The sequence below is a fragment of the Salpingoeca rosetta genome (assembly GCF_000188695.1).
Source record: "Salpingoeca rosetta unplaced genomic scaffold supercont1.17, whole genome shotgun sequence".
NCBI lineage: Eukaryota > Choanoflagellata > Craspedida > Salpingoecidae > Salpingoeca > Salpingoeca rosetta.
This window is the reverse complement of record NW_004754917.1, coordinates 1063196-1076104: the sequence shown is the minus strand read 5'-3', so window position 1 is coordinate 1076104 and position 12909 is coordinate 1063196. Positions and strand designations below refer to the sequence as shown.

General features: G+C 55.3%; 3 protein-coding genes across 3 annotated transcripts in view; 2 read left to right on the top strand and 1 right to left on the bottom strand.

The window, feature by feature from the left end:
• Positions 1-200: 200 nt before the first annotated feature.
• PTSG_06933 (uncharacterized protein) lies at positions 201-7718 on the top strand (the record flags this gene model as incomplete). Its single annotated transcript, XM_004992277.1, has 22 exons — positions 201-253; positions 502-582; positions 847-900; positions 1089-1152; positions 1542-1714; positions 1909-1969; positions 2149-2229; positions 2426-2527; positions 2996-3030; positions 3238-3336; positions 3515-3614; positions 3881-3931; positions 4229-4428; positions 4644-4730; positions 5069-5137; positions 5301-5381; positions 5669-5798; positions 6034-6160; positions 6525-6660; positions 6954-7127; positions 7382-7465; positions 7635-7718. The coding sequence occupies exons 1-22, from the start codon at positions 239-241 to the stop codon at positions 7716-7718; spliced, it is 2088 nt and encodes a 695-aa protein (XP_004992334.1). The 5' UTR covers positions 201-238.
• Positions 7719-8209: 491 nt separating this feature from the next.
• PTSG_06932 (uncharacterized protein) lies at positions 8210-10082 on the bottom strand (the record flags this gene model as incomplete). The annotated part of the gene is made up of 3 exons (XM_004992276.1): positions 8210-8521; positions 8759-8803; positions 8940-10082. The coding sequence occupies 3 exons, from the start codon at positions 10080-10082 to the stop codon at positions 8210-8212; spliced, it is 1500 nt and encodes a 499-aa protein (XP_004992333.1).
• Positions 10083-10423: 341 nt separating this feature from the next.
• Positions 10424-12909, top strand: part of PTSG_06931 (uncharacterized protein) — a gene marked incomplete at its 3' end in the record, with an annotated part of 9784 nt that continues 7298 nt past the window's right edge. The window contains exons 1-3 of the mRNA XM_004992275.1: positions 10424-12045; positions 12218-12345; positions 12428-12671. Coding sequence (XP_004992332.1) covers positions 10492-12045; positions 12218-12345; positions 12428-12671 — 1926 coding nt within the window. The 5' untranslated portion in view covers positions 10424-10491. The remainder of the gene's footprint in view (positions 12046-12217; positions 12346-12427; positions 12672-12909) is intronic.

The following is a 12909-nucleotide window of genomic DNA, read 5'->3' as shown; positions in this document are numbered from 1 at the left end:
CATGCGTGTGTGTGTGTGTGTGTGTGTGTGTGTTTTCTGATACGTGAAGCATGTCTGAAGAGTTGTGGATACGAGAGCATGACCACTACCACGCATAGAAGCCTTGATTCGTAAGCAAGCACAAGCAAGTACACACTCAGCCCTCATGGCCACTCCCCGTGTTCATGCGCCCATCATGCATATGTATGTTTCTGCTGTTTAGGTTGCGCTGCAAGAGGAATTCACGCAGTTGGGCCTAATGCCGCTCATCGAGGTAACGTGATGCTGTTTGTTTGTTTGTTTGTTTGTTTGTTTGTTTGTTTGTTTGTTTGTTTGTTTGTTTGTTTGTTTGTTTGTTTGTTTGTTTGTTTGTTTGTTTGTTTGCTTGTTGCGAACATACCACTCACAAGATTACGCACACCTGCTGTGTGTACTGGTATCTGTGTGTGTGTGTGTCTGTCTGTCTGTCTGTCTGTCTGTCTGTCTGTCTGTCTGTCTGTCTGTCTGTATTTGGGCGTGCAGGAGCTGTCCAAGTCTGCACCGCCCGCCCTCAAGGAGCAGATGGACGCATACCAGGACAACTTCCTGAACGTCGCAGAACTGGTGCGCTCGCCACACACACATGTACACACATGTACACACACACACACACACGCATGCATGCCTGGATGCACAAACACATGGATACGTAGACACACATGGACACACATGGACACCTGTTAATGTGCCTCCACAAACACAACCACGCAACACGTGCATCATCAACCACTTGGCACACATACGCACATGCTCGTCACTTAATGCACTCCCTTGCATCTGCACTGACATTCCAATACTTGTGTGTGTGTGTGTGCGTGTGTGTTTCAGGCGCGTGAAGCCGAGGCGCGTGTGAAGGACTTGGAGCGCATCCAGGAACTGGAGGTATTGACACGTCACTGATGATACCATCGAGTTTTGACACCAGCCAACATGCACTGTGTTTATGTTTGTGTATGTGTGTGATTACTTCCCGCCCCCCCCCCTCTTCGTTTTCTCCTCCTTGGCTTCCTATTCTTTCTCGGCCACTGCCTATTCTTGACACCGCATGCCAACGGCTTGCTTCTGCGCAGGTGTCACTGGCTGACACGAAGAAGGCGGCGGAGAAGGAAGAGGAGCGTCTCACAGGCGTTATAAGTGCGTGCACTTTCCATTCGCGTACACATGCACATGCACGCACACGCATCCATGTGCCTGCACGTGAACAGATACAAACAAGAGCGGTTTGAGCGTGGTTTTGCTGCGCTGTGTAGTCGTTGCGCGAATTGCCCGTGTCATCACAAGTGTGTGTGTGTGTGTGTGTGTGTGTGTGTGTGTGTGTGTGTGTGTGTGTGTGTGTGTGCATTCCCACTACCCTCACTCAATCCCGTCCGCTACCCCCCCCCTCCCACTCAATCCCTCCCGCACACACACACACCACCACGCACACGCACACGCACACGCACACGCACACGCACACGCACACGCACACGCACACGCACACGCACACGCACACGCACACGCACACACACGCACACACACGCCAGGCGAGCTGCACAAGGACCTTGCGGACAGCAAGTACCAGTGCGATGGGCTGCAGGAGCGGCTGCAGGAGGAGAAGGCGGCGCACGAGACGGCCGTGTCGCGCTACAGCCACGAGATATCTGTCCTCAAACACGACCTCCAGTCCACTCGCGACCAGTTCCAAGCCGCCGCCAAGGTGCTTGCACATGCTGTGTCCGCTTTGTTGCAAGCAGGCGTGTGTGTGGGGGGGGGAGTGGGTGGGTGGGTGGGTGTGTCCCTGTCTTGCGTGCTAATTCTGTTCTGTGCCCGAGAACGTTACCACACCATCTTCTTACCGCTCCGACCACCACCGCCACCATTGCCACCTGCGGGCTACTGCCCTCGCATCAGAAATTGGAGGAGGCGAATTCCGTTGCGGAGACACTTCGACGCATCGAGCGCCCGCAAGACGGTACACACATGACGATGATGGTGGTGGTCGTGGTCGTGGTCGTGGTCGTGGTGGTTCTGTCTTCATTGCTGCTGTTGCTCGCTTAAACACACGGCCCCCGCCGCACTCACGCTCGTACGTCTGCTAAACTCCACGCTGGCCTCCTTTCAACACAAACATGCACTCGTGCGTGTTTGTAGGCTCCAAAGTTGTGCTGACTCGCGACAACTTCACGTCAATGGATGAACCGCTGGCCACGGACGCGCCAACCACCGCCGCACGTACGCGCGCACATGAGACACATGATGCACACACACTCACTCACTCACTCACTCACTCACTCACTCACTCACTCACTCACCCTCGCATACGCACGTGCGTCATGCGAGGCATGCCCCCATTTGTTTCGTTCGTACACATTTGCACATCATAACTTCCCCTTTGCTTTGCTTGTTTGCTCGCCTCTGTTCAACACAGCACCACCCGATACTGCGCCTACGACTCCAGCTGTCGCCCCGCCACCGCCGCCGCCACCACCTCCACCTCCACCTCCACCTCCACCTGCACCAGCAATGCCAAGTGGGTCTTGCTGCAAGGATCCGTTCGTTGTGATGTCAAAGACGAAGCAACTTGCTTGACCTGCCCGCTTTGTATCACACACACACGCCCGACAAGCACTCACATCCATCCGTACCACATCCATGTGTTCCACGATGACTCACGCCAGCATGGCTTTGCACACTCACTCACCCACTCACTCACTCACTCACTCACTCACTCACTCACTCACTCACTCACTCACTCACTCACCCACTCACTCTCTCACTCTCTCACTCACTCACTCACACACACACACACACACACTCACTCACTCACACACACACACACACACACTCACTCACTCACACACTCACTCACTCACTCACTCACTCACTCTCTCTCTCTCTCTCACTCTCTCTCACTCTCTCTCACTCACTCACTCACACACTCACACATGCACGCACACGCACACACGCACCCATGCTCTCGCTCTCTCGTCCCAAACAGCGACTGCTGCTGGCCCGAAGAAGAGGAAGATCCAGGTATGGTGGTGTGGTGATGCATGCTCTCTTTCTATTGTCTTCCTGTATATGTGTATGTGTATGCGACGTCGCTTAGCCCTCGGCCTTTGGCAGAGTCACGCTCCTTGCTTCCCGAATTAAGTTCCATCTCAACCACCCACCCACCTTCATCAGCACCCGCACCCTCACCATTCACATGCCACTGTGCATGTGCCGCCCGTGCGTTAGGTTGACGTGAAGCTGCCGCTGCTCAACTGGTCAGCGCTTCCAGAGCACCGCATCCAGGGCACTGTCTTCCAGGACATTGACGACGAGGCAATCTTTGAGGTGCACATGTGCACATATACACGCAACACACATGCATGCGTATACGCTTGCTTGTGTGTTCATCACACATACACATGTGCAACTCACAACATGCTCACACATCAACACGTATGTTTGTCTGTGTGTGTGTGTGTGCCTATTTGTCTGTGTGTGTGTGTGTGTGTTGGCTGTCCTTCAGTCGGTCAACTTCGACTCGTTCAAAGAGGCCTTCAAGCTCCAGTCTCAGGCTACAAACAAACACAAGGCCAAGGCCAATCGCCCAGAGCAATTCCGCGACGGTGCGTGTGCACGTCTGTGCCTGTACCTGTGTCTGTCTTTATGCATGTATGTATGTATGTGTGTGTGTATGTCTGTACCGATGCGTGCCCCCTTGTGTCTTCACTCGCCTGGCCTTCCAGGCACATATCTTCCTGCTTTGTTTGTTTCCTTCCCTTCCTGCCTGCCTTGGCTTGCTGTAACGCGTGTACATTGATGATGTGCCCTGCTCTTGCACCCTCCCCTTCCCCGAACTTCTTCGCGTCTTCCAATTTGCTGCTGCCAACAGTTCGCAAGGGCCCTGACACCGTACTTGACCTCAACCGCGCCCGCAACCTCGGTAATGATGGGCAAGATGCTGGGTCCGTGTTCTTGTACACGGGCACACGTTCTCGCGGGAGCCTGGCTTTGCACCGTGCTCTCTCACACACATAGTGTCACACGCATTTGCATTCATTCACAGCTGCGAACACGAACTCACACACGCTTTCGTACTTGCTTCATGTCTTCCACTCCCACACAAACACACACACACACATACTCGCATACTCGCACACACACACACACACATGCTCACTCTTTCACATACGCACACATACTCACGCACACACTCACACACACCGCTGCCCTCCACCAGCAATTGCGCAGCGGCGGCTTGGGACGGAGGTGGACGTGATCATCAGCAACATCGAGGCCCTGAACAGCGACGCGCTGCCCGGAGACAAGGCGGAGCTGCTGCTGCACGACTTTATGCCCACGAAGGAGGAGCGTGATCTCCTGAACAAGCAGCACGACAGCGGCAAGGCCATGGCTGAGATTGACCTCTTCGTCTACAGGGTTGGCCCATCCCGTGTTGCCACCTGCACTCTGCTGCTGTGTATGCATGTGTATGCGTGTGAATGCGTGTGTATGTGTGGCTGCACGTGTTACATGTGTTTGTACACACTGGCAACGTGCCTGCGTTTGGCCAGTGTGCGCGTGTATGTGCGCCCGTCAGCTCTTACCGACACGACGAACACCACGAACACCGCCACCACCACCACCACCACCAGCTCTCGCGTGTGTCGCGTCTTCAAGAGAAACTGCAGCTGCTCGTCTACCTCGACTCGTGCCAGGAGGCCCTTGAAACTATCAAGCCGGTACGCACCCTCAAGCTTGCATTTTCCACACACACGCGCGCGCGCACACACACCCACATACACACACAAAACCACACGCACAATCACACATACACATACACAAGCACAAGCACGCAAGACGCAAGCGCAGATACGCACGACAAATCACAAACAAACAACGTGCTCGTGTGCGCTTGTTTGACCCTGACTCTGCTCTTGTGTGCATGGCCTGCGCATGTACACGCACATGCACCCTGCATGAGTGCTGAACGCTGTGCATTGTTCACGTTGCCTGTGTCATCGCAACTTCCTCATCTTTCTTCTTGTCATCGCCGTCGCCGTTTTCGTTGTTGTCATAGAACGCGGATGTCATTGTTGCTGCAAGCGAGTCATTGCTTGCAAGCAAGAAAATCAAGAAACTGCTGGAGGTTTGTGCTCACGTGTGTGTATGACCGTGCACTTGCGCTCGTTTTTGGACTTCACATGTGCGTGAGTGTGCGTGAATGTTTGCTTGTTCATGGCTCTCTAAGCGTGTGTTTGTAGCTCATGGGCGCTCTGTGCGTGCACACATTTACGTCCGTGCACATGCAGATCATTCTTGCCTTTGGCAACTACCTCAACAGCCAGCGCCGTGGCTGTGCCTACGGCTTCAAACTCAGCGCATTTGACCGCGTACGCAACAGCTTGCCGTATCAGCACAACCACATGCTTACTTGTTTGTTTGTTCGTTCGTTTGTTTGTTTGTTCGTTCGTTCGTTTGACTGTCTGTTTGTCAGTGTGTGTGTGTGTATGTGTGTATGTGTGCGTGTCTCTTGCTCTCTCTTGGCAGTCGGACACTGCTCTCGTCTGTCATCACGCGTACTCGCGTGGAAATCTCCCCTGCGCCCGCTCACATGTGCCTCCCACATCCACCTTCACCCCACAATCAATACACACCCGCACATTTGCCACTCCAACAGCTGCTTGATATTCGCTCACGCGACCGCAGCCAAAACCTGATGAACTTTGTGGCGGACGTCGTCATGCACAAATTCCCGGACGTGCGCAATTTCCAGAACGACCTCGTCGCCCTTGACAAGGCTGCAGCAGGTGCATGCACATACACATGCACACACACATACACACACGTATACACACATACACACATGTACTACACACAAACACACAAATATACACATGTGCGGTTTTTGTCTGTTGTCGTCACCTCTCGTTGCTCTGACTTTTCCTGCCTCTGTCTCCCACCACCACGCTCTCATCTCCTCTTCTCCCCTCTCCCCTCGGGCCATCCCAACACCTGCCTCGTCCGTGTGTTCTTTGCCGGCAGTGTCGCTTGCATCGATGGAGGCAGATGTTGTCTCTCTCGAACGCACAGCAACAGCGGTCACTGCTGAGCTGGAAGTCGACGCCACACACCCAACACTCCTCAACTTCAGAGACGCCGTCATGCCCCGGTGGGTGCTCCCCTTCTCGCTATCACCACCACCACCACCACCACCACCACCACCATCTCCTCCTCTTGGAGCGTGATGCGTTCGTCCGTATTGACACCCGCCATTCTGCCATTCTGCCATTCCGCCTGTGTGGGTGTATGCCTGTGACTGTGCATTGGGTGTACCCACTGCCTCTGCCCACGCCCACCGTTCCGCTTGCCCCCCCCCCCCTCCAAACACACACACACACTGGAATGTGTGTCGCTGTCGATCTGTGCTCCGAACAAGTCGTGTTTATTCGCCATCTGGTTTTGCCTTGTCGCTGCTCTGTATCGCTACGACGCTCTCACATCTACCCCCTCCCAACATGTGTGTGTGAACACAGCATCGATGCTGCGCGTGAGATCTTCAACCGAGCCAAGGCGTCGTACTCCCGCGTCACGAAATACTTTGCAGAGGATGTTGCGACCGAGCCGAGCGTGCTGTTTGGCCTCTTCATTCGCCTTCGCCGCTACTTTGAGGTTCGCAACACATACACCATCACGGTTTGCTACACATCCATCATCACACCTTATCATGCACGCGTTGAAGTCGCCTTCATCACTGGTCTCACATTTCTGTGCAATCTACATTGGTGTACCGTGTCTGTATGCGTGAATGTGTCTCTCTGTCTGCCTGACATTCTTCTTTGTGCGTGCGCGCGCGTGTGTGTCTGTGCGTGTGTGTCTGTGTGTCTGTGTGTGTGCGTGTGTGTGTGTGTGTGTGTGTTCCTGCCTACCTTCCTGCCTACCTATCTCTCTGCCTGTGTTCCAAGCGTGCCGTGGAGGAGAATGCAGAGCGCCAGCGGCTGCTTGAGGAAGCGGCGCGGAAACGAAGCGACCAACTGCTGGCGGCGGCAGAGGAGGAGGAGGAGCCCGCAGATACACGTAAACCACAAGGATACATGGAGATCGTGGGCGACAACGCACCAAAGCTGCGCACTGTTGGGGTGTGTATTGGCTCACGTCCTCATCGTGGTGGTCATGGCGTGTACATGTGTGTGTGTGTGTTGGTGTTGGTGTTGGTGCGCGTTCTGGCTTGGATTCACCGTCGGTCTTCCGTCCCCTTTGTTCCTCGATGTGGCTCATATCGTGTCTGCTGCCGTTGCTGTTGCTTGTGAACTGGCTGCTGAGACCACCCTGCTGACTGTTGATCATCGGTTGCGATCCATGTCTGTGTGCTCGCGTCAACTGTGCCTGACAGCTCCGCTCGGAAGTTGGCGATGGCGACATCGATCAAATCATCACCGACATGCGCACCGTTGGCTTCCGGCGCCCAGGCCTCGAGGTCTGCACATACACACACACGTACACACACACACACACATGCACGAGCTTGCATTCATACATGCACACATACGTACACACACGCACGAGCTTGCATTCGGAAACGTGCTCACGCGCAGCTTGCGTGTTCAACTCGCCTTTGGGTCTCTGTGTTATTGCTCGGCTTTCAGCATCACAAAGCCAAGGAGAAGCGAGAGATTGGACAACAAGAAGGGTTTGAGGCGTATACGGCCGCCCGACCGTGGCTCAAATAGGCACGCCTCCCATGACACACCTACACACAACACACGCACACAAACACATACACACACACTCTCTCTCTGTCTCTCTCTCTCTCTCTCTCTCTGTCTCTCTCTCTCTCTCTCTCCCTCTCTCTCTCTCTGTCTGTCTGTCTCTCTCTGTCTCTCTCTCTCTCTCTCTCTCTCTCTCTCTCTCTCTCTCTCTCTGTCTCTCTCTCTCTCTCTCTCTCTCTCTCTCTCTCTCTCTCTCTCTCTCTCTCTCTCTCTCGTTGGTCAGCCCTGCCTCCACTCCCTTTCCCAACCCAACCCCACGAATTGTATCAACGCATACAATGAACCATTTATCTTCTCGCTTCAGACTAGCCGACACTGCTACCTAAGATGCCATTCGAAACGATTATCAGAGATGGCCCACACACACACACACACACACACACACACACACACACACACACACACACACACACACACACACACACACACACACACACACACAGTATGCTCGCTCATTTTCCAGAAACGTCGTCGTCGTCCTCCTTGTTGTGCTGTTGGGCAGCAAGTTCCCGCAACTCTTTGTTTTCCTTTTCGAGCTTGCTATTTTGTTCTCGCAGCTGCTTCATGTCGCGTGAAAGCCTGGCATTGGCCTGTGCTAGCTGCTTCACTCGCACCTCGAGGTCGTGGACATAGGCTTTCTTCTTCATGCGACTTGCCTTGGCTGCTTGTCGATTCTTCTCCAGGCGACGCTTGCGTCGTTCTTCCTCAGTTTCTGGGCTTCTGGGCTCTTCGTCTTGTTCGCCTGGGTCACTGCCACCGGTCGCCTGGTGCAACCATCACACAGCGAAAGCAGGAGCGGGCATGCAACTGGTGAGTTAAACGCGGCGGTAGCCCCATATCGTTCCAATCGTCTCATCTCCCTTGGTGTACATGTGCTTGTGTGTGTGGTACAATCCCTCGTAGCCTCTTCAGGCAACACCTGCACCAGCGCGCACATTCGACAAGACACTACTCATGCACGATAACACCCACCACCGCTAGAACCACTACCACTGACATACGTTGGTCAGTTTTGCTCGCTTCCCCGGGTTATCGGGTTTGGTCGCCTACAAACAACGACGGCATAAGCACGGTCACAAGATCATGGTGCTTCGTCAGCAGAGGCAAGACACAGCACATAAATTAATGCCAGCAGAGACAATGGGAAACAGCATGGAACATGGGCATATCATCGGCGCTCACCGGCATGGAACTCAGCGACGCTAGCGACGCGAGCGACGCAGTTGCTTGAAGAAGGTCAGTTCCCCCAGAAATTGACAGATCCCCCACACTCGACCCGGTGCGCTGCATGCTTTGGCCTCTCTGACTGGTCGACGATGACACTGATCCGCCATTGTGCGCTGCACGTGTGGACGACGGTTGCGCGTTCCTGCTCCCCTTTACCCTAACTCTGCCTCTCCCACCGTCTGCAGTGTTGGCGTCGCTGCGGCCACGCATGAGGCCTGCATCCGGCATCCTCGCACTTGCCTCACCAAAGAGATGGGGTGTCTTTTGCGAGCGCTGCTGCTGCTGCTGCTGCGGACGTAGAAACGAGACTTGCTGATTCTGGCTCATGTCCAAGCCGAGTTGCTGCGATGCTGCCAACTGTTGTTGCCATTGCATGGGCAAGCCCGATGCAAACAGTTGCTGTGTGTCGTGTTGCTGCTGCAGCGCCTGGAACGGCGCGCAGTCATGGAACTGCTGCAAGTCGGGAAGCTGCTGTTGCTGATGCTGTTGCTGGTGGTGGTTTTGATGTTGGTGTTGCTGTTGTGATTGAAGTTGGGCTGGGCCTGGTGTTCGCATGGACATGTTCGAGGAATTCGAAAGGCAAGGGAACTGGAGGTGCTGCTGGAGAAACAATTGAAGCAGTGAGGGCGTCGATACGCTTGGGGCAGTGCCTGGAGCCGGCGAGTTGTTCTCCAGCGTGAGTCCTGTGCTTTGCTGGCCAGACAAAATCCCCCCTGGAGTCAGCCTGTCTTCGGGAGTGCGCGTTGCGCTCGCCAGCCCTGAGGAGCTCCCAGGCAGACCGAGTGCACCCGAGAGTGCATTGCCCCCGCCGCGGAGGGGCACTTGGGAGAGCCCGCCACCCAGGTGGTCTAAAATGGACCCGAGGGATGGTTGCTGCTGGAGAAACGAGCTCAGTGACGTCGCTGCTGCTCCATCCATGACACCAAATTGCTCACGAGCAGACTGCCCGGCTCTCTGCGGAAAAGCCGCTCCGTGCCTTGCTGGTTTCGGACCCTGCTGCTCTCGTTTGGCGGACTTCTGTTGGTTGTTGCTTTGGTGCGACAGATCAGCCTGCTGTCCGCCATCAGCACCACGAGAAAGCCCGACTGGTGGCTCCATGCCTGTACTTGATGGCGCGCGGGCTCGTGACGTGTGACGCTGGCTGCAGGGCAACGACGTTGCGTCCTCTCGCTGCTTTGCTGCTGTTTTGGAGTTGTGGCGCAAGGGCGGCGCGACTGCTGCTGCTGCTGTCGTGCTGCTGTCGTGCTGTTGTTGTTGCCTTTGTGGCTTGGCTCTGCTGTGGGGAAATGGTGACGTACACAGGCAATGCAGGATGACGTGTGGGGTTAACGCTCGTGCCAGGTGAATTTTCTCACCCAGAAAACAACCAATCGTGTTGGAAAACAAAAGGTGCAGTGCTTTGTTCAGACCATAGCGAAATTTCCTGCTCAAGAGCTCGGGCGTCACCACCTGACCCTTTCACCCATTGATAGACGAAATCGCTCTCCACAAACCCACACTCAACTGAATGAAGGCACAGCCCCACCCTGCAGAGCCAGAGATACGCGGTAAGGAAGGTCACATCACACCACGCCAGCACGCGACCCTACACGCCCACAAGGCACATACCAGTTTCAGCCGCCCTGCTTCTATGCACATGCCTGTTGAATGGCCAACTCCTCAACCCGCCCATTATCCTCGAGCTGGCCCCGGCAACAACACTCACACACATCTCTGCACTGTGCTTGCCAACTCCTGTGTGTGCGTTTTTGTCTTGGTTTGTTCGTTCGCGCTTTCGCGCCAACTTGTCCGTCAAGTGGTTATCAGCAGCGGAACGGCTTACTTCACACACGCGCACAGCAGCAAAAGACAATCACCAGCCATGCACGGGCGAGGCACTCCAGCCCTCGCCCTGTTCCTGGTCGTCATCGTCGCCCTGTCCACCACCGCACATGCACTGGAGCCGAAGCTCTTCTTGAACTGTGGCGGAGATGAGACCACGGCAGATGCACACACTTGGCTGTCAGACAGCAGCTTCGTGAGTGGCACTTCAGGCACGTACACCAACCCAGACGGACCGACAGCTCCTCTTGACGGTGCCAACGAGGCGCTTCTCCCTATCTTCAACACGCACAGATACGCCGACAAGAATGAAGCTGGTGATTTTGATCTCGCATACGACCTCAGCCAAGCTTGCGGCAATGGTGTGGCAGTGCTCGACCTTCACTTTGCTGAAGTCTACTACGACGCCGAGGGCAGGCGAGAATTCGACGTCGTCATCAACGATGAGGTTGTCTTAAGCGCTTACGACATCGTGGCGGAGGCCGGAGGTGCTTACAAGCCAGCCATCACGCGTGTGGTGGCGCAGTGCCAAAACAGCCAGCTCGTCCTCAGCTTCAGAAAGATCAAACGACGAGGGCAGCCGGCAATTAGTGGTATAGCGGTGTACGAGTCAGCAACAACACCATCCGGAACCACAGCCGGCACTACGACCACTACAACAACGACTACGACAACGGCGACACTCGATACAACCACAACAACAACCACAACCACCACCACCACGACGAACAAACAAACGACGCTCGATACCACCACCACAACCACCACCACAACGACTACCACGACAGTTGAGGGCACACTGCCGAACGGCACAAGCATCCTGCGCATCAACTGCGGCGGTGATGGATTTGTCGATGCCGACTCTGGCCTGACGTGGGTGGCTGACGAAGGATACTACACGGGCGCATCAAACACGTACGCCAACGACGGACCTGTGGCATCCAGCTACCCGGGGCTCTCTACCGCCATGCTCATCACAGAGCGGTCCTCCCCCAGCCCATTTGACCTGGAGTACACACTGCCGGTGGACACGCCCGGGCAGTATGGCATTGTTTTGTACTTTGTGGAGAAGTACTGGGACTCTGTTGGTGACCGCGTGTTTGACGTGGTGGTCGACGGTGCTGTTGTGGAGGAGAACCTCGATGTGATTGCGGAGGTTGGTACGTTCCGCGTGCACCCTGTGATCGAGGTGGTGTCTGTGGAGGAGCCAGCGACCATCAGTGTGTCGTTTGGGCGTGAGGTGCGTCAGCCCTTTATCAGCGGCATTGAGCTTATCCTGATGAAGGAGTTCACCACCACCACCACAACGACGACCACCACAACCACCACAACCACAACAACCACCACCACGACCACCACAACGACTACCACAACCACCACCACAACCACCACCACAACGACTACCACGACAGTTGAGGGCACACTGCCGAACAGGCACAAGCATCCTGCGCATCAACTGCGGCGGTGATGGATTTGTCGATGCCGACTCTGGCCTGACGTGGGTGGCTGACGAAGGATACTACACGGGCGCATCAAACACGTACGCGCAACGACGGGCCTGTGGCATCCAGCTACCCGGGGCTCTCTACCGCCATGCTCGTCACAGAGCGGTCCTCCCCCAGCCCATTTGACCTGGAGTACACACTGCCGGTGGACACGCCCGGGCAGTATGGCATTGTTTTGTACTTTGTGGAGAAGTACTGGGACTCTGTTGGTGACCGCGTGTTTGACGTGGTGGTCGACGGTGCTGTTGTGGAGGAGAACCTCGATGTGATTGCGGAGGTTGGTACGTTCCGCGTGCACCCTGTGATCGAGGTGGTGTCTGTGGAGGAGCCAGCGACCATCAGTGTGTCGTTTGGGCGTGAGGTGCGTCAGCCCTTTATCAGCGGCATTGAGCTTATCCTGATGAAGGAGTTCACCACCACCACCACAACGACGACCACCACAACCACCACAACCACAACAACCACCACCACGACCACCACAACGACTACCACAACCACCACCACAACCACCACCACAACGACTACCACGACAGTTGAGGGCACACTGCCGAACAGGCACAAGCATCCTGCGCATCAACTGCGGCGGTGATGGATTTGTC